The sequence below is a fragment of the Chenopodium album genome, chromosome 8 (genome assembly GCF_948465745.1).
Source record: "Chenopodium album chromosome 8, dcCheAlbu1.1, whole genome shotgun sequence".
In the NCBI taxonomy this organism is placed as follows: Eukaryota; Viridiplantae; Streptophyta; class Magnoliopsida; order Caryophyllales; family Amaranthaceae; genus Chenopodium; species Chenopodium album.
In genome coordinates, this window is record NC_137841.1 from 1,818,431 (window position 1) to 1,840,807 (window position 22,377).

Below are 22,377 nucleotides of genomic sequence, written 5' to 3' on the forward strand. Positions count from 1 at the left end.
ACACAAACTTTTAAATAAAACGACTTTACTGGACATCCGTTATAGAGTGACAATAAAATGTGCAAAACTTACACTAAAACGCATAAAAGTTACCTGACATATATAAGAGTTATGTATGCTTCATTGATAAATCTGACAAAAATGACACTAAATTTGACAAAAGTGACACTAAATCTGACAAAAGTATACCCGATATACAGTAAATTACTGAAAACCGGATGTATACAAAAGTTTTCCAAAAAGTTATCCTCTCTCCTCTCTCTCTTATTTTTCATCTCACTTTTGTCTCTCTTGCAAGAGCTTTCTCACTCATCTCACAGCATGTGTTGCCACTTGCCAGTAAGGGCTTTGTTATCCTCTCAATACTAAGGTACACTAAATTTTTTTTTTTTTCAATTCTAAATATCTGTTCCAGAATTTGAAAAAACCTAATTTTTTAGAAAAAAAAATCCCAAATTTGAAGAAATTGAGAGAAGATGAGGCCTTAGAGAAAGACGATTATGACGTGGTTAAGAAGGTAGCCGTTTAATTGAAGGTTAAGAAGGTAGCCGTTTAATTGAAGGTGTTTCTCCTGGTTATCAAGTCAAAGAGCACAATTGATGAAGGACGTGGAATTTGCGCTACCAAAGCTTGTAAAAATTCCTACTTGCAATGAAATTGAAGATTGCTGCAAGTTTCTCAATCTTCTTTAACATAAAGAGGTTTGAATATAATAGGGGTTTTGGAGTTGCATAAATATGTTTTTTTATTTGAATTTTTTTTTAATTTAATTTTTTTTTTCCAGAAAGATTTGATATTTAAGAGCATCTCCAATGGTAAGCTACAAAGGCTTGTAGTAGCTTGCTTTGCCAAGTCAACTTTTAGAGCTACAACCTTTTTAAGCTACAAAGTACTCCAATGGTAAACTACAAGAAGTAGTAGCTTGATTTGTAATTCTTTATTTACTAAAATATAAAGTGGAATATTAAATTTAGAAAAAAAAAAAAAAAAAAAATGAAAAGTGAAACATACAACATACACTACGAGTGAATGAATGTGTTATGTGTAAACCTATTATCTGTAAACTACTATTCAAAAAAAAAAAAAAAAAAAAAATCTTGTAAACTATAGTTAATTTTTTTTTTAAAAAAAAAGTCTACAATTATATGCTAGGATTAAGATCAGTTAATATCACCTACCTATATGTTAGTTGATAATGATGAAAATAATATTGTAATATTTATTTTTAAAGCAAAAGATAAAAAATGATATTTTTAATTAAATTTTTAAATATTTAAAATTTTGAAGCAGTGTAGCTTAACTCAACAATATAGAGAGCAGGTAATTCAATAGTGCTCCAATGGTTAAGCAACAATTTTATTATTTTTCATATTTGCAACCAAGTCCTTAAAAAACACCATTGGAGATGCTCTAATGGATATGAACTTAATTAAGGAAAATCTGGGTAATCTGGCTTTAAATGGATCTGGGTAAAAAAAAAAAAAAAAAAAAAAATTTTTTTTGTTAGAAATTTGAGAATTCCCAGACTTGTATTTTGTCAATTGATTTTGTATCAATTTTGGTGTAAATTTTGTTAATTTTATTGAATTTTGTTGGTTGATGTATGTGATTTTGTGATTTCAGGTGGAGAAGGCTTATCTAAGGGATCTATGCAAGAAGCGAGAGGTTTGATAATTTCAGATATGCACAAAGCGGATCCACATTCTAGTGGTAGCACTAATGTCCTCGATCTTTCATCAACATACCTATCATTTTTCAGTGAAACTGAAGAAAGAAAGAAACAACTATGGTCAGGGAGGAATGAAGGTGAATGGGTTTTTTTTTTTTTTGTCAAGTAGGATCCACTTTATGCTTGATGCTCGTAATTTGATTGCTTATTGTGTTGATTTTGTAACATGTAATGTGTTTTCGACTTCGAATGTAATTTATTAATTGGCTTATTCTTATATAATTTTTGTTTTTGGTTTTTTTTTGGGATTTTTTGGTTGATGGGGTTGGTTAAGGAGTGTAGTATTTTGTGCAGTGATTGATTTTCTGGACTTTGTGATAGAAATGTGGATTGTTGATGGTGGTTAATTTTTAATTTGTGGGTTGATTTCTAAATTGTGCATAAAAAAATTCTTGATATTTTTGGGGATGTTGGTATGTATAAATTTTGGGTTTATTTGCTTGGATTTGGTTGATTTTTTAGTAGCTAATTAGTTTTTAGGATTTGGGTTTTGACTTGATTAGTGGAGTGGGTGTTGTTAGATTTTTGAATTTCTGAAAAATGTTAGGTTACTTTTTTAGTGGGTTGGAGGGTTTGATATCATATACATGGATTATCCCGTCTTCCCCATGCTGCCACTGCCTCCTCTCGACAATTGCCTCTTTGATATGTTAGTTTTTTGCACATTTTCTTGATTTTTAGGGTTTTGATTTGCTTTTTAATGAAATATTTTGTTGAACTTTCAGCAGGGGAAGACGATTTTCTTATAGTGATTGCCAGAAGATGTGAAATGAGAAAATTGATGCCTAGAGGGTCGGTTCTGGTTCTCGCTGCTGAGGTACCAATTCCTCACTCTTTTAATTTTTCGTTGAATTTTTTAGGATTTTAATTGAGCGCATATTTAGATTTCTGGTGATTTTTCTAGATTTGTATATTGAGTATCTAAAGCTTTGAATATTTTGATGTGAATTTGAAGTCAAATTTCTGGTTCTGTGTATAATTTTTGATTTTTGGGTCTTTTTTTTGAAGTGAAATTTGTGTTTTCCTTAGTTTTGCTGCCGATCTATCAATGGATCTTGTTTTTAATTTGTGTTTGTGTGTACTTTTGTTTATTTTGAGTGAATTTATGTATTTTATGTGTTTGTTTGGATGGATTTGAGTTTTGTTTATTCTGAAATTCCCGGTTTTTTTTTTTTTTTTTTTTTTTTTTTTTTTTTTTTTTGTGTTTTTTTGCTTTTAGCTGGAATTTTACACGATTTTTGCAGAATTTGAGACTCTATAGATCCTTCATTTTTCTTTTTTTTGGGTTTAAAGTTATAATCAATCATCATACTATACCTGGATTATTATTAGATCCATCATTACTTTTTTTGACAACTTAACCTTTCCTCTTTTTCTTCATCTTCTTCTCACCCTCTTTTACTTTTTAATATTCTTCACCAACCAACTTAATATGTTAGTTGAATTCTTACAACGGAATCTTTTATTGATTTGTCTTCCCATTTACAGAATGATAAGAGGCTCACTCACTTGCATTGTTTGGATTTCTTGCTTTTGTGAATAAAGGCATTAGGCCTATATTATAGCTTTGTGCAAAATTTGTAATCATAAAATTTCTTCAAATATATTATCATTTAATACATCTCTTATACTTTTTCTTTATGAATGTTCAATCTCTTGGGCTTTGTGCAGGTGTGGCTGCAAATCCAATTGCTGCAAAGAATGTTGACTCACCAGTTTGGTGCCTCCGAAGATCTTGGCAGAAAGAAGATTTTTCCAGCCCTTTTTGCTCTCAATTTAGAAAGCTTTCTTCCTGAGGTATTTTTTCTTTGTTAAGGATATGAATTCTATACATAAATTACTTTCATTATTGTATCAATGAGATGTGCGACAGCAATGGAAATGTATGTATAAGTGTTACATGCAACATCCGAACGCAGAGCTTCACAATCTTCGGTTATTCACAAACTAAAATGAATGATGAAGAGCTGTGGAACATGATCAGTAAAACCTTAACCTGTAGAGTAGACCAGAGGTATGTCGAACATTAACCTTCTGTTTTGCTTAGTTTTTATGAACAACTTTGTATTATTAATAAACTCTAACGTCTTTTCAGGGAAAGTTTTGGTGAAAAAATGGATCATTTTTTTTTGCAAAGATGCTTTTACATTCAGGCCAATAGGACGACTTCTCAAAATTGGACTGTAAGCTTAAGGAAAAATAGGTAAAACACCTGTTGATTTAGTGATTTTCTCTAGCTGAACTCAAATGTGTATATTATTTGGTACCTTCTAGGGTTGTGGCTGTGAACTTATTCTTGATAAATTGAGAAGGGAAAGTATCTGATTTTTAATACGATAATTACTGCTTGATTCAATGGAGTCTGCCTACTATTGGCATCTTAAAATTGTCAGTGGGGTTAAATAATGTAAGGAAATAGGTAAGCAAAAAGATCTTGACATCGAGACTGAAAAATGTCAAGAGATAGGGAAGTCTAAGAGTTTTGCTACTCTGCTGAATATTAAGGAATAAAGAAACGAGCACTCTTTATAATTTTTCCCAAGCAATTGAGTGAAATTAACTTATTGAACTAAATTGGGCTTGATTTGATCTTTTTGGGTCAAGGGCTTGCTCTTCCTACCTTGTTTTTCAAGGGTGTCGTCCGAGAATTTGTAACTCTTCTTTCTCTTAATTTTTTGATGTAGTTCATAATTTGTCATTTGATCTGTTTCAATTTGATTTTGTTTGGGAAAATTTGGGATTAAGGTTTTGGGATCTTACAAATTTGGGTCAAATACGAATCTAGGAATTGAACTGAGTTGGGTTTGATTTGATCAGTTTTTAAACTTGAATATTGAAATTTGTTGTTTTTTTGGTTGGTTGAGAATTTGAGCTTGTGTTGTTTAATGTAATTTGGGAAGGGAATCTTGGGGTTTGCTGGAAATGGCTGTAAGGATGGTGGATTACAGAAAATAAATTTGGTGACTCAAAGAGAGAGTGTACATGTTGCTGGAGTTTGATTTGGATATGTTTTTAATTACTATTCTTATATTTTCCCTTAATGGTAATTTAATTTCAAATAGATCTCCCTTTATTCCATTATACTCACCCTTCTTCTGGGTTTATTTCACTATTTAGGGGTTAGGGTAGGAAGGATCATATACTCACTCTTCTGGGGTTTTTCATCTGATTCTTATGGAAAATACAGTACCTCTTTGATTACATCCCCTTTTACTGTTATATGAACCGACAATGAATCTATTTATGTGTTCAATTTTTTTCCCTAAAGATTTTCTTGTTGAAGTACTGGGCTTCTTTTTACTTGTATTTGAGAGTGCATTTCTTTGATATTTTGCTCATGTATCTAATGCAGATGCATAGTATATCCTAAATTAATCAATCTAATATTGTTTTGACAAGCTATAGAGTAGAAGGATACAGAGAGTTAGAGACTGATTGCCAAGTAAAGCAAGCAGCTCTATTTCTGTAGTTGTGTCACTGAAACTATTAGTATTATAGCTTGAACTTATTTTGTGTACATGTCCCCTCCCCAGATCCCCCCTCCCCACAAGTTCTTAGTTGCATATTGTTGACATATACAAATACTTTCCTATTTACCGGACAATCATAAGCCAAGTGTTGAAGTGCTCTGCCTTTTTATTTATGTGTTAGGTATCATGTTTGTCCGTAGGTGAAATAGTCATATTGATAAGGTTTCTTTTTCGAGTAGAATAGTGTTGATGATCACAAGATTACATACTTCCCATGTCTAATGAGCGTGTGAAACCGGACCACTTGTGTTTACAGCTGATGATTACATACTTCCCATGGCTGCCTGAGCGTGTTGAAGATTATCTTTGATGGACCATTTGTGTTTATAGCTGATGATTTGATGTGTGCAATTGCAGAGTGTGTGCAACTGCAGAGATAATGGGGAAGAGCCCTTACGGAACCGTGTATAAGGCCACACTCGAGGATGGAAATCAAGTCGCGGTTAAGAGGCTTAGGGAGAAGCTTGCAAAGACTTTAACAGAGTTTGAGATAGAGGTTGCTGCACTTTGAAGGAATTCGCCACCCGAATCATCTTCCCCTTAGGGCCTATTACTTGGGACCTAAAGGAGAGAAGATTTTGTCTAAGCTGCTGTTTTTGACTTATCTATGATTCATGTCTTCTTTTTTTGAAGTACTACGTATGTTATATGCTAGGTTATGTTTTATATGATTAAGTTGATAGTATATATAGTAAATTTATAGTCTTAATACTTCATTGTGAACTTTACTTTTCATGCTGAAACTTAATTTTGGTGATCACTCTCCTGAGATTATGACCTTATACATATAATTTGGGATATTTTATATGACTAAGGTAATGGTATATGTTGATTTTTAATAGTCTAATACTTCATTGTGAACTTTACTTTTCACATTAAACTTAATTTGGGTGATATACTTTCTTAATTCCTAAATTATGACCATATTCATATTATTTGGGATATTTTTTGCAGCTTGAGGACCAGAAATCGATCGATTGGCCAACGAGGATGATCGTGATAGGAGTAACGCATGGACTGAACTATATTCATAGCCAAGAGAGCTTAGTTCATGGAAGTCTTACTTCAACTAATGTATACCTAGATGAGCAAAATAACCCCATAATATCATATTATAGGATACACAAGCTGATGACCGACTCTGTGCACCTGAGCTTCCTAAGACTAAGAAGGCAACCACAAAAACTGACATCTACAATCTAGGGGTGATCATATTGGAGCTCTTGACAGGAAAGTCTCCTAATGAGTCAGTGGACTTTATAGATTTGCCGCAATGGGTTGCATCAACCGTCAAGGAAGAGTGGACTAATGAGGTTTTTGATTTGGAGCTGATGAGGGATTTTTAACTACAGGGGATGAAATGCTTAACGCATTGAAATTAGCCTTACAATTGGTTGATCCTTCGTCTGATGCAAGGCTGGATTTTCAGTAGGTTCTTTAGCCGTTAGAGGAGATTAATCTGAAGCTCATTGTTGAAACTCCCGATGAATCTGCAGAGGAAAGCCATCACTGATCTGAATTCTGAAAGTTGGATTTTTTGAACTATATAAATACTTGTGATTTATTCCACTATATAAATATTTTATCAGTTTTTTATCTTGAATGTCAAAATTTGCTGTTTGTTTGGTTGGTTGAGCATTTGAGCTGTTCTATGTAATTTGGGAAGGGAATCTCGGGGTTTGCAGGAAATGACTGTAAGATTTGTGGATGAGTATAAATTTGGTGACTCAAAGAGAGTGTGCACTGTACATGGAAAATACATAGTCAGATGTCAAAGAAGCAATGGACATGAGTTTGCTACAAGTGGCGTATCCCGGAATTCCGAACTGTGGGTTCGGAATCTTAAAAAACAAACGATGCTCATATATTAATTAAACTAGAGTGTACCTGTGCAAAATGCACGGAATATATATTATATTAGAAAGATATTAATTATATACTATAAGAAAAAATTTACTTAGAATACGGGAAGATGATTTTAATGTTGTAACTTAGACCCTGTTCTTTTGAGCTCTTGTGGACTTGTGTTTTGGTTTGCTCTGCTGAACTCTGCTTAGCTCTGCTCTACTGAATATTATTGATTTCTTGACACTTGGTTTTCCCTGCTAATTGCTATGCTGAAATCTTATGTTCTTTGCCCTGCTCAAAAGCTTAAAAGAACAGGGTCTACTCTTAGATGTCGGTGGCCACGCAATGTGGCAAGTAATTATGGGGTTTACCTTGTCAAAGCTATAGAGGTTACCGGGATAACTTGGTTCAGTGATGTAGGAGTTACTCTGTTCTTTTGCAAACAGTTTTTCGATGAGACCAGTTTCGCAAAAAACGTGTTGTGTTTTTTTTTTTTTTTTTTTTTTTTTTTTTTTTTTTTTTTGTTTTTTGTTTTTTGTTTTTTGTTTTGGTTATTAGAGAAGTCGAAGTTGTTTGGAGGGTATGTATTTCCTAAAAAAATACATATAATCGAATGGTTGGGGATTTTGAGTGTTATGGTGAATTGTTGATAAATGAACTATATACTCGTGGTACTGCACGTCATCTATTATACTACGTTAAAAAAAAAAATTAACACAAAGTGAAATGTTATTAGTGTACTTAAAAAAAGTGTAATATTAGTAATATTCCCTTGTAAAAAATACAAAAAATTAAAAAAAATTAAAAAAAAATTAGTAATTTTTTTTTTTTTTTTTTTTTTTTTTTTTTTTTTTTTTTTTTTGTTGTGTGGAATGAGTAGTAGTAGTTGTTTTTTTTTTTTAATTTTTTTTAATTTTAAATTTAAAAAAAAAATAAATGCATGAGAGGGAGTTTGGAGCATTTATGTATATTTAAAAGGAAAAATTAATTGGTAGTTGTAGATTTTTTTTTTGTTTGAAATAATGGAGAAAGGGAAGTTATTGTAATGGAAGTTAAAGAGGTAGTTACTAAAAAAAAAATTAAAAAAAAAAGAGAATGCATAGAATTTCTCCATTCAAGAATTGGAGTATTGTGGTTAAAAGTTGGAAAAAAAACCCTCTACAATTATAATATAGATATTCAATATATAAGTTCAAATTTTTTATTACAAATGGATGGATTAAACAGTTATAAAATAATAAATAAAAAAAAACCTACAAAAGCATTCTTCGAGTTTAATACTTTGAAAGCGTGCTAAAACATTACTACTTCTATAAATGATAAATCTATAATTATATTGCAAAAAATCAATATTACACGAAAATTCGAAAAACAAAAATCCCAAGTCCCCAATAAACACAAATTTGATAATGAATTTTTTTTCTAATTATCAATTAAAAGACCAAGTAAAAATTTTAAATTCTAAGTTTCTAAATTCAATTTGTACGTCAACAATATATCAAAACTAATTAAACAAATCAATAATTAATCTAATTATCACTAATTTACAAACAAATAATGATTTAAGAATTAAGAGGAGTAGAGGAATAAGAGGACCGTTGAAACTAATACGTACTAAAGGATAAAAGCAATAATAATATTAGATAAGTATGAAGCAAGTAAAATAAAGAACTCATAATATTTCTTCATGCTTACTTCACCAAATACAAGAGCCATATATGTGGGCTAACAAACAACAAATAATAAGCTAAAAAACTGAAAGTATAATGCCATGTTTAACCCATAAACCCACTAAATAAACTCATTAACTTCTAAATTCATTTAACTCTCTAACTTAACAAAATGACCACATACTACTCCTAAAATTATTGACCCAACTATGGACTAACTCATGAAGAACAATGGAAGAAATAGAAAGGGGGGAAAAAAAAAAACAAAAAAACAAAAAAATGAGGGTGGCTGGTCTCAAACCCATGATCAAGAGGAGCCTCACTACTCTATTAGTCACTCCCTTACCAATGTGCCAGAGTTACATATTTGTTTATTTACTTCACAAAAATTTGTTTTAACCTTATTTTTTTTCCTTTTTTTTTTAAAAAAAAAAAAAAAAAAAAAATCAAAACTTATAATTTTTTTTCAAAAAATCTGGGGGTTCAATGAACCCCCTTGAACCCCCCTAGATCCGCCCATGGTTGCTACCCTTTACTCCTCTTAAGTTCCCTACACTGAGGAAGAGGAGAAGAGGGTAAATGTAATAATGTTTTTATATGGCGGCGCCTTTTACGTGATAATCAAAATGGGGCTAGATTGCAGCTATCAACTACATTTTATTTTTGTGTTTTATAATCTCAGTTGGCATATCAATAATATAAGGTAAAAGTTGTTTCAGTGATTGAAAGATTTCTGTACTAATTATGATGGCTTCATGATTTATATTGCTGAGCTAATATCAGCCATTTGAAAAAGCTCTTTTATCAGAAGTTTAAAACGATTGTTTTATATAGTGAACTTCTCTAAATTAGCCAAATTAACTCATTTTTAGTTGAAACCTGATCCAAACGACCATTGGTTCTATATTCACAAAAATTTAGAGAAGTGTCCATTAAAAAAGCATACATACTAGAAAAAAAAGTCACACTTCCGACCTCACTCCCTAATAACACTATATTGCTTCGCGCGCAACGTGCGCGCATGACATCCCTAGTGTAACAAAACATTGACACATGGCGAGTTGACACTTCTACCTTTGAGTTTTAATAATAATATTGATAGATTACAAATAAACCATTTATTAAAGATTTTACTAATTATTAATTTATTATTATAGATATAGGATGTAAATTTAGTAAATATCATAAAAATTTTAATAATTGGCTTAAGTGCCAAAGTATAAACAAAAAAAGTTAATAGACTAAATATTGGTTTAAAAGAAATAGGTAAAACTATCTTTTTATGTGCTAAAATTGCAACGTACGACGCACGGATTAAATTTATATTGAATTTTTAGAGTAGCAAGATGTAACTAACGCAATTTAAATAAAAACTTAAACATCAATTTTATTATATTTGAAAAAGAGTTTCAAAACAAGTGCGATAAGTAGCATTCAGAAGTAATTTTGGTCACTTGACCATGATGTTAAGAAACAAACCACCTATTAGTTAGAGATGTCAATTCGGATGATCAGAGCAGGTCAGATGAGGTCGGATCAAATTTTAAAGTTGAGGTGTGTTAAATTATTATGTCTGTACGAGTTGAAATTTAAATCAGATATTTTTCGGTTTGGTTTCGGATCGGATGTGGTTTTGAACTTTTGACACATGACCTCTACTTTCTTTTTTTGATAAAATGACCTCTACTTTCAGTTATAATATTAACACTATATGTAATGCAAAATTATTGCAAATATCACTAATATAAGCTATACAATCATGAATTAGCATCACTAACAGTAGCTATTAAAAAGATACGTTCGCTCATAGAGTATCGTCATACGCATCACCTAATATGCAGTAAATAAAGCTTTCACAATAAAAAAAGTTGAAGACTTGCAACTTAATTAGATTTCACATGAATTGAGTACATGAAAGATTTTATAAAAACAGTAGTCCAACAAGAACTGAAACCTTGGCCCTTGAAAATTCTTTGCTAAATCAGTTATTAGATTTTACAAAAATTATAGAGATAAATACTACCTCTGTTTCATATTAAAGTGCAGGACTAAACCATAACGGACAACAATAGAAAGAGCGTGTAAGACCATTATTAATTTGGACATCAAAAGGTTTAAAGACTTTGTCCTTGATTTGAAAGATACCCATATCATGTCCTCCAAGTTTATCCGGCGTCCATGTATAAAAACTTATGTTATCATCGGTGAAGTATATGCAATTGGGTTGACAATCTGAATGAGCTTTAGAAACCGACATAGTTGTGTTGTTTCCTACAAAAAGTGAAACATCTTCCAAATCTTCCAACTCCTCCCATCGGTTGGCACCAAAGTGAAATTTGAAGACCCTAAATATAACACCGTATTATAATTACCAATACTATTGTCTTGATCAGAGTCATAATCAAATTCGGGTACTAGTACTTCCAACTCAAGAAACCTCAAAACCATGAGAAGATCCTACCAGAATTAACAAGATATATGTTGTATATATATTGATCACGAACATTAGTCCAAAATTGTTGTAGGAACTCGAGTTTAGAGTGATACCAAGTTACCTTGGGTTGTTGTTGTTGATCAAGGTGATATTCTGCAAGATCACCATAGGCATTTACAAACAAAAGTCTACCTTGTCCATCAACAACACGATATAAAACATCTACTATTGCAGGGACTTTATAAATCTTAACCTCGGTCCATTCGGTATCCCCTGGCTAGGCAAAGGCGATAGTTATGGAACGATTATAAATGAGAACCACAAGTAAAGCCCCCTCCACGGTGTTATCATTGAAAATGGCTGCTCTGTTTATGAAATAATTGTCAAAGTATCTTCGCATAGGCAATGTGGTTTCACAAGGAAGATTAACTCGGGTGTTGGTAAGAGGGTTGAACAAAAACATGTTGCGAGTATCATCGTGATTTAATATCCAACCATGACTTGAACCCCAACAACTCCTTCCGTATCCTTGAGGGAATTTAACATTGTACTTCTTGTCAAACCTTGATAAATTCAACACGCTTCTTCTTCTTCTTCTTCTTTTACTCTTTCTTTTTCGTTTTTCAAGGCTAGTTAACCTTGCGTAGGGGCCATCCTTGTTCAAGATCTCTTCATTGCCATCCGTTAGAAAAAGCCATGGCATTTGACGACAACGCCAATTGTGTCTCAATCTCTCCTTATCACAACCAACTATGGCGGCTTTACGCCAACTACGACACACACCAGACACTGCCTCATAGTCTTCTACTGATACCAAGTAATTCTCAATGATTTCTACCAGCAATTCTGAAGGTAGGTTTGCCCAATCAACACTTGTTTTACTTTTTTTTTTTCCTGAAAATCATCGGTATCATTAATTACAATAATTAATCCAAATTCCTACATCTATATACATGGGCGGATCTAAGGGGGGGTTTAAGGGGGTTCATTGAACCCCAGATTTTTTGAAAACAATTATAAGTTTTGATTTTTTTTTTTAAAAAAAAAAGAAAAAAAAGGTTAAAACAAATTTTTGTGAAGTAAATAAACAAATATGTAACTCTGGCACATTGGTAAGGGAGTGACTAATAGAGTAGTGAGGCTCCTCTTGATCATGGGTTCGAGACCAACCACCCTCATGTTTTAGCACGCTTTCAAAGTATAAAACTCGAAGAATGCTTTTGTAGGGTTTTTTTTATAAATATACAAAACTTCAGTATTATTTATTTGCAACGATTAAACACTTTTTTGACAAAAAAAAAAAATGTTTAAAGAGGTTATAAAATGAAGCTTTATGATCCTACTATTGATTACTCAATAAAAATAAAAATTAAGAAAGAATCAATTTTAATTTAGAATTTCTAAATAAAAAAATATTAATTCAAGACTCTCAATTAAAATTTCTGAATAAGGTTCTTGAGTTCTTCTCTTTTCACTTCGGTTTTATTTTAATTTAGATTTGTTGTTAATTAAGTTATGATCACAAGATTCACAACCCAATGAAACCAAATTAGAATTGACAAAATAATAATTTAATAAAAAAAATACCTGAGGTTGAAATCATCTTGCTCTTGTCGATTCAATAAAATATCACCAGCCAAAAGCTTTCTTTGTTTGAGTTTTATCGATGATATTGACCCATATTTATAGACTACTAAACATAACCCAAACCTAATACTGTAAATCGAATGATGATTCAAATTATGAAGCAATAGTGGTATAAGTACTGTAAATCGAATGATGATTCAAATTATGAAGCATTAATGGTATAAGTACATACTGTAAATCGCATAATAAGACATGGTAATTTTGCAGATTTCTTCGCAGATTTCGAACACGGATTGAACAAAGTACGGAGTAATTCGGCCAATTCGAACACTGAAGGAGCAAAAAGGAAGATTTGAAGTCGAAATCGTAAAAAAAAAAAAACTGTAATTTCAGAGAGAAAGCTAGGGTTTATTAAAAAAAAAAAAAAATTACTCGTCAGACATGGTGAAAGGTTGAAGAAAGAGAAGAGAGGAACTTTCTGGATCATATAGGGACGTAAAAATCAAAGTATATTGGGAAAGAATTTATTTAGTGAAGTTGAATTAATAATAAATAATCTAAATAGAATCCTAGGATAAATTAGGTAATTTTAATGGAATAATAAGGGCAAATTAGGAAAATAAAATAAAATAAATAAGGAATAGATTCAATATGGGTAGATCATTTTGAAACGCCCAAAATAGTATATGGGACTAACATTACGAAACGGAGGGAGTAGAATTCTACCACTTATCACTTTCCTAAACCTACCCAAAATCAAATTACCATAAATAATAAATCAATCTAATATAATAACTTTCCTAAACCTACCCAAAATCAAATTACCATAAATAATAAATCTATCTAATATAATAACATTCCTAACCTACCCAAAATCAAATTACCACAAATAATAAATCTATCTAATATAATAACTTTCCTAAACATACCCAAAATCAAATTATCATAAATCTAATTTGTAAGACGGTTAGTTTGAGGGTAACTTTAACTATTTATAGTAACTTTAACGAGTGATTTTTAATTTGTACTATAAAATTAATTGGTTAATTTTAATATTACCACCCAAAAATGTAATCATTTTCGAATAAACCACCCATTTAATTTTTTATTATAAATTACCGCCCTTAAATTAAATAAATGCTCAGATTACCACTAATTTCAAAAATTAGGTGGATTTTCCGTCTGTAGGCCCCACCTAACGCTTACTTTGACTCTTTTGATTGATTTTTTCCCCGATTTTTCTCTTTAAAAACGTTCCTTAAACTTTAATTCAAAGTATAGAATGCTGATATATAGGCATGGAAGTTCCAAATTAAAAATGGGAAATACAGTTTACTCTTTTAGGCTCATCATTCTAGGTAAGCAGATTTGTTGCATAGACACACAGAACACACCATCAAAATATCTAGATATTAAAGATTAAATCATGAATGACAAAACAATACATCATCGACCCCTTAGTTTAGTTTGAATTTTCCATCTCATGATCTCATCTTAGTGCGCATTCTCTACAATGGATTTTCTGTCGTTTACAATATTTTATTGGGTTTTTAATGAATTGTTTTTGGGTTAATTGCTTAACCTTTATATATATATATATATATATATATATATATATATATATATATATATATATATATATATATATATATATATATATATATATATATATATACTTCCTCCGCCACGCATTATGTGCAACAAACCTTGTTGCACGTTTCCCAAGATAAAATTTGTTAATGTTGATTAACTAAATGAAAGGTGTGTGATTAAGGTTAGGAGAGAGAGTTAATGGCCACCACTACACCACCTGCCAGCAGCAACATCCACCACCACCCCACTCGTCGTTACCACGTAACCACCACCACCTTACCTAGGCCTACCCTGTAACCACCACCACCATGATCCAAAACCCCACCAGCCAAATCGCGGAACCCCATCACCTGAGCGAAATTGCGACAACGTGAAACCTCACTAGCCAATTAATCGCGAAAACCCACCACCTGAGCGACGCAACATCGCGAACCCCACCATCCAGATCTGAAACCCCACCGACGCAACCAAGATCTGAAACCACCGCAACCAAGCTCACCCAGTTCGCAACCACCACAAACCACCCTTTACACACTCTCTCACCACCGCAAACCCTAATCAATTTTCAGGATTTCAATTTCCAGAAGGATCGGCGACAATATCATGGAGGAGGAGGCCGGTGACTCGATCGGCGGTGGATCTCGGTGCAACAGGGGTAGGTTTAGGCGACAGAGGCGACTTGGGGGGGGGGGGTTTCACGGAGACATCAATGGAGGAGAGGTGCTAAGGGGGATTCGGGGTTGGGATTGGGTGGGTGGGCGATTTCGGCTGGTGTGGATTGAACCGTCGCTGTGAGAGAAGCGCGAGAAAAATGGTGGTGGCGGTGGCAGTGGCAGTGGCGGCTACGAGGCAGGTGAGAGAAAAGTTGGTGATAATGGTGGTGGAGGTGGTTTTGAAGGAGGAGAGAGATTGGGATGGGTTTAGATGATTGATTAATTAATTTTGGTTAATATGTTAATAACATATAATCTTAATCATTTAATATGTGTTAGTAAAGTTAACTAAGGGTACATTGGTCATTTTAAGTAAAAAAAATTACTAAAAGGGGAAAGTTTTAGTTTGTTGCAGATAATGTGTAACATCCATTTTTAGAAAATGTTGCACATAATGCGTGGCGGAGGAAGTATATATATATATATATATATATATAACACCATTATGAGGTGATTAAAGTTAGTAAATCATCGCACTGAAAAATTAAAAGATTAAAGGAGAGAGACAAGCATAGAGGATATCAAAGAAGGGAGAATCAATCAATCTGCAAAAAATAAAGAGAGAAGCAGAAACTGATATAAATATCTATCAAGCCTATGCTGCTTCTCATCCTCTAAAATTTTAATACCACGTATATTGTTTTACTGCCAATCTATTTCACTACTTTATAAACAGTGGAAAGTTGTTCTTATAAACAGTGGTTAGACCTTTATACCCTTAAAATTGTTTATTTACCTTATTACCCCCCACAATAATTTACACCTTCTCCCTTCAGCTTTCTCTCTCCTCTTCATGTGTCTTCATCTCTATTCAAATTGTCGAACAGAAGTATTAAGTGCTGAATTTTAATTTTACAATCAATCAATTCAAGAAAAATTGATACCAAATAGGCCAAGAGAAGCTCATATAAGCTCCATTGAAGTGCTGAATTTTACAATTCTATCAAAGTTGATACCTATCAATTATAAGGTCCATTCAAATTGGGTCCTTGAGAAGTTGATACAAGAAATGACATTAAAAAAGCAGTTCGTGGTCCATCGGCTGGTGACGACCACGTTGAGGATGGGGGTAGGACAGCACAGCCGCCTGTCGAGGGGGAGGCGGCGGAAGACGACGACCGGACTTTATGGGAGGTGGGTCACCGGTGCCTCCGGCAACTCTTTCTCTCTCCTCTCTATACAGTGCAAAAATACAAGGTTTGTACTCCTGCACTAACATAAAAATGGATAGGAAAAAAGGGTTTTTTGATTGTTGTTTATTTGATGGTTATTTTTGTAATAGTATAAATTGATTGACTAAATCAGTGATTTTTCTAGCTGGGAAATTCATAAAGCAAAATTGATATGTAGTTCATATTTGTGTATATCAATGGCATGTTTGTGAATTAGGGTCTGTTCATATTTACTTAATTTCAATTCAGTTTAGTTCAGTTCAGTTCAGCTCCAATCAGTTCAGTTCAGTTCAGTTCAGCTCCAATCAGTTCAGTTCAGTTCAGTTCCAATCAGTTCAGTTCAGTTCAACTCTTAATTTCCATCTCTCATAAAATATTCATTTCAGCTCAATTCAGTTCAGTTCAGTTCAGTTCAGCTCCAATCAGTTCAGTTCAGCTCCAATCAGTTCAGTTCAGTTCAGCTCAGTTCAGTAAATGTGAACAGGCCCTTAGTGTGAATCTTTTGTTCAATTTTTATGTGTAAAAGTACATCATTTGGTTTCATAAGCGTATAACATATGGTTTCAAACTTTCAATACATCTACTCGTAATTGTTCTATTTTCCCTTGATGAATTTAAATGAATTTCACAACATGCCCTTAAATATTCAGCGAGATTATCAAAATTACTTCATCTTATTCTTTGTATAGAATTGATATGTTACCAGATGCCCTTTTTAAGCTAATGGGGGTTTGTAGAATTATTGGGTTTTTTTTTTTTTAATTTTGTTTTGTTATTCCTTATAAAGAACCGCTTTTAAGTTGACAAATGAATTACCTTGACTCTTAGTGCTTCAATATGATGCTATATAGTGTGGCAAATAAGGGTATTAATGATCACTTTTTCGCCATTAATTTCCGGGACGATAATCATGGAAGGTCAGTTTTAGTCATATTTAAATTTTATTGTAGCAGTAATTCTTAATAAGAAATGCTATAAAAGCCACTTAAAATTAACAAGTGTTATATGTGAGATTAATTTGATCGTGTTCTTTCTTATTTTTTCATGACGAGCGTAGAGGAAAACTAATAGAAGGAGATATAAATGACAATTAAATAAGATATCGTTAGTGTTACTAATGAACAGTCTTCCTCTCCTGTTTAGTGTTAATACAAGTCAACGATATTGTTAACAATGTGTAGAAATTTATGTTGAAGTGGTTTTGTTGAAAGTAACGAGTTTTAGTACATCCACAATAGAACAAACCTTTAAGAGGTTTGTTCACTTGACACGTCATCATCAAACAAACCTCTTCCCTAACAAACCTTTCATCAACAATAGATAAACCTATTTACAGGTTTATGTAGGTGTAGGGAATAAATTTCAAGCTTTAATCCCACTAGCTTGAACCCCACTGTGATCATACACTAAAGTACGGTGGCGTCCAAAAGGGAAGAAGATAGAGCAAAAGAGTCGCCAACAAGTTTTTTAGGAACTTGTAAACCGTTCACGAGGTGAAGGGTACACCCTTTAACGATCCAAGAGATCGTCAATTCCATAAGGTCTAGAACCAAATAAGGGTTCGGGGATGAAGGTACAAATCCAACCTAAAAGAGATTGAACCCGCCCTAATAATAGGCCTCTACTTTATTCTGATCGTATTCATGTGCGCTTTTTAATTAACATACAATCAATAGGTTTAACCCTAAACCTGTTTATCTATGTTGGTTGAACATTAATGCACAAACAAACTATTATTGGCGATCACTTGAATTTATAATCAAAGTTAACCTAACAAGATTATTAATTATCTTATTAAGCGTGATGACAAGTACCAATTCCCTTTAAACATGCAATAAAAGGTGTGATCAAGCAATAAATAATAAATACCAAGCAACATAATAATCATAATAATAAAATTATAATCATAACAATAAACATCATAATAACAATCATGTTAATCATCATAATAAATAATCAATCATTGGAATAAACATGAATAATAATAATATCAATCATAATTAATAATAATAATAATAATGTTAAAGCATAGCAAGATCCTAGGCATGATACTAACAAGATTAATAACAAACCCTAGCATGTCACTAAGCAATAAAAATCAAATCTTTAACCCTAACATGATACTAACATGAATAAATATTAGGAAGAACATAGGAAGCATCGCAGGAATCATAATAAACATATTTGATATTATAACCTTTCCCCTAAACATGATACTAGGAATCATAATAACAATTTAAACATGATTTCTACATCATAATATCAATTAAATCCATTAAAAGTACTTACTTTGATGCCTCGTACCTCTTTCTAATAACAAAATACACACGTTAGTAACTTCAAGGAAAATAATAATTAAAACAATTAAATTAAATAATTGAAATAGAGATTTGGGACCAAACCCTCAGAAAACAGAGCTGGCGCCACCCTTGGCTAACTGGCGCCAGGCACCAACACTAGCGCTAGGCGCCAATGGCTAGCGCCAGGCGCCAGGCCTGGTTCCAGACGCCAAGGCCTGGGATTAGGCGCCAAGCCTGATTTTAACACGTTTTCGAAAATCAGATAAATTTGCCGTACTAGAGGATAAAAATCATATAATTTCCTCGAAAATGCTATTTGATTTTAATTAAAACTCTGAAAAGTCAAAAGTCAATTTATCAATGCTAATTGAATTAGGAATGAAAAAGAACCTTCTAGAAGATTCTAGAAGACTAAAACCATTCCTAATTGCATTAGGAATGATAAATCACATTAGGCCCTCCCCTAGATCATTGGGCCGCATATAAGGCTCAAATTGGGCCCAGTTTAGTAAATTGGCCATAATTTCCTCAATATTCATCGAAATTGGGCTTATAATTTATCTTTGGAAAGCTCTTGTCAAGCCCCATCCGACTACACTATTATTGGACCCATATCATGGACCATCCAAACTGGATTGGCTGTTTTCTTAAAATAAGTTTTCAAAAACAGAGAGAAGAGAAAAGAATTAAAACTTTCCGCAACACTAGACTTTCCACACTTTCACTTCATTCGATTATGATTCGACGCGAAAGGTACTCATCACTGGGTTTGGTTTTGGGGAGACACAAATGGGTGTCTACAGAAGCCCCCACTTTGACTGAGTTTGGAGAAACGCAAGTTTCGAAAACAAAAGCCAAAGTATCGATAGGGACGGAGAATGATTCAGAACGTTCTGCGATCCTAAATCACTCTTGTAACGCCGATACCTGCAAACTAGCGTTAGTTAAACAGATAAAAGAGTTAAGAAACGCGTATCTTGCACCGTCGAGCACACGTCTCTGAAAGTAACCGATTTGCTGCCGCTTTACTGTATCCTTACTTTGATGACCTCCTACAAGCTAGAGAATGCCATCCCGCTTGAAAACCGCTACGCCTGTAACTGCTTCCAAATTAGAAGATTGTTTCGCCTGAAACGATCCTCCTCCGCATTGATAATATTCCACGTCCAAGGGAATATCATCGAAGATTATTTCTCTTGAAACAATCCTCATCCGCATTGATAATATTCCACGTCCAAGGGAATACTATCGAAGATAACTTCGCCCGAAATTACCTCCAGTTGTTCGTGACAACTCTCCGCAAGCTAGGGAATGCTGTCGAAGATATCTTCTCTTGAAATCATCCTCATTTGATACAATAATTTTCCAAAGGAAATTACCGAAGATCCACGCCTGTCGATCTTTAAAAGTTCGCCTGAACTTTGCTCCCGCTATGCCTGTACGTCGGCGCTTCCGTTGTTTTGAACCTGTATGTCGGTGCTTTTTGCTTTTGAACCTATATGTCGGTGCTTTTTGTTAATGAGCCAATGCTTAGGCGCTTTAAGCTAAGTGAGACGATCTCTTATCAGGTCGATCACTTCATGTAATCAAGCTGATTACTAAATCATGTCAAATTGCTTAGAGGGGCTAACTGGCGTACCAAGGAACCCAAAAATATGTTGCAGAAAGCTAGCACAACCTCATCAGGTGGCTGGGTGCTCTGGCGCCACTGAAAAACCATCAGCGCCACCTTATTAGCATCAGCGCCAGGCGCCAAGCCAAATTTGTGACGCCAATGCATAGGGCTTGGCGCCAGCACGGGGACTTCCTTAAATACCCCTTTCCCCTTCATTTTGCTGCTGCTCGTCGCGATTTTGCTCGTAAGAAAGTCCGAAAACTTCAATTGCTCGGTGCTTGCTCGTTTCTCAACCGAATTCGCTCAAATTTGTTGCAAATCAAAGCTCTTTTCATCTATTTTCCTGATCTATGTAAGTTTTCTCCAAACTCACATCAGTTTTTATGAATTCTTGGCATGTTTATTTACGAATTTCATGAAAATTCGAAACATATAATGCTCAATTTGCTTTGTTTGTCAAGTTTTATGCCATGAAATTGCTTGATTATGTTTGTATATTGCCTTGGGAGTAATTTGAGACTTGTTTGGCTCAATTTGGTGAAGAAATGAGCAATTTGCCATTGTTGGACCTCTTAAGGTCGTGAAGAACAATGTGGCTCGTTCTTGATGTTTTTGCTAGCAATTCTTGTTCAATTTGTCACAATAATCACTATAGTGTTGCAAGAAATTGTTTGATTGCGTGAAAAATGCTGTTATGCTCAATTCGAATTTGTGCTCTGTTTTAGTACTACGTACTTGATAAGTGTCATTTATGTCGCTATTTTTAGGAGTTTTGCAGTTAGTTTTTCATAGTTTTTCTATCTTTTTACTTGGTTTTAATAGCGTTTTACTACATTTGTCATGTTTGTGTGTGAAATGTCGTTATTGCTCAATTTTGGCTTTTCTTGCATATTTTGGTGGCTTATGACATTAGATTAAACTTTATTGGTTTACTCTTATGTTTAGGAACACTTGGATAAGTTCATTGCTCAAGATTGAAGAAATATAAAACATAAAAGAACAAGTAATGAAGAAATGTGCACTTGATTTGCAAAGATCATACTTCAAACGCCTATATCTTTTGATCTACAAAACATTTTGGGGCGATTCCAATTGGAGATGAAAGCTTATCTCGAGAGCTTTCCAACGACAGGTCATATGCTCAATTCCGATGTAAAACGTGGGAGATATGTTCATTTGAAGCTGAGCAGTTTGCCCAGTCCGAGAGAAGCGGGCGCTCCGGTTATTGGAGCGGGCGCTCCAAAATTGCACGCCCGCTCCTCACAGGAAATTTAAAATAAAAAAACAGATTGTTTCCTCCAGATTTGGAGCGGGCGCTCCGACCTTCTGCATGCCCGCTCCTGGATCTGGAGCGGGCGCTCCACCTCCTGCACGCCCGCTCCTCTACGCGCTGCTTGACTTTTTGCGGAGCTTCCTAGGGAATTTAGTAAGGGCTATAAATAGATTTTTTTGCTCATTTTAGAGGGGGAATTCATATTTTCAGTAGTTTTAGGTTAGTTTTAGGTTATTAGAGAGAGAAACTCTCAAATTTTGGAGAGAGAAAGTGAGAGAAACAATGGTTTTCATGGATTTTGGATAATCAAAGGAGGAATTTGATGATTTGAAGATCTCCATTTTATATCAATGAGCATTTCTTACTCTCTTCTCTCTTTATGCTTTATTAATTGCTTTGTTAATCATGTTTGAGTAGATTTCCTTCTACTAGGTGTTGAGTGAAGCTTTGTTATGGTTAATTGAGTTATTTGAGATAAATTTGATGATAATTGTGTGATTAAATTGATTGAATTGATGATGGCATGTTGTTTGTTTTAGATTGGATTGATCTCCCAATATAGCAAACTTAATTGCATGTGAGTTCTAGTTTGACAAGGGATTGTGAATTAGAATTTATATATTTGATTACATTTTGGGTAAATTTCTTCTATGCACCTAGTCAATGAGGGATCTAGGCTAGGAATTTGAGAGATTGCTCTTGATGGTAATTAATTCCCATTTTAATTCTTTCTTTGCATGATTGATTATCAAATCGATTCCCATTAACTTGTTAATTGTTCAAAGTGGATCTTTGCCCCTAGTAGACTTTGTAATATCTTGATCTTTATATGTGTGTTAGTGTAGTTGTAGTGTCCACTATCCATAAACCGACTTCGGCGTAGCTTAAGCATTAGATCGAGAACAATCCAACA

General features: G+C 33.5%; 1 protein-coding gene and 1 long non-coding RNA gene across 9 annotated transcripts; one reads left to right on the forward strand and one right to left on the reverse strand.

Moving 5' to 3' along the window:
• The first annotated feature begins 292 nt into the window (after positions 1-292).
• LOC145641538 (cysteine-rich receptor-like protein kinase 29) lies at positions 293-6,894 on the forward strand. Of its 8 annotated transcripts, none has more exons than XM_081692368.1 (8): positions 293-370; positions 441-701; positions 1,624-1,806; positions 2,455-2,546; positions 3,401-3,526; positions 3,649-3,743; positions 3,825-3,932; positions 5,617-6,894. In XM_081692368.1, exons 3-8 carry the CDS (start codon positions 1,650-1,652, stop codon positions 5,768-5,770), a joined length of 732 nt encoding a protein of 243 aa, XP_081548494.1. In that variant the 5' UTR covers positions 293-370; positions 441-701; positions 1,624-1,649; the 3' UTR covers positions 5,771-6,894. The 8 variants fall into 8 exon arrangements, 7 of the variants coding, with proteins under 7 accessions (XP_081548494.1, XP_081548496.1, XP_081548495.1 ...); XM_081692369.1 differs by lacking the exon at positions 293-370 and adding an exon at positions 785-815 and having other exon boundaries at positions 387-701; XR_014115453.1 differs by lacking the exons at positions 293-370; positions 441-701 and adding an exon at positions 1,117-1,444 and having other exon boundaries at positions 5,617-6,074; positions 6,214-6,894.
• A 5,903-nt stretch (positions 6,895-12,797) lies between these two features.
• On the reverse strand, positions 12,798-13,661 carry LOC145555610 (uncharacterized). Its single transcript, XR_014091520.1, has 2 exons — positions 13,031-13,661; positions 12,798-12,927 (listed from the first exon to the last, which is right to left on the reverse strand). It is a non-coding gene; the product is annotated as an uncharacterized LOC145555610 (long non-coding RNA).
• Between the last annotated feature and the right edge of the window lie 8,716 nt (positions 13,662-22,377).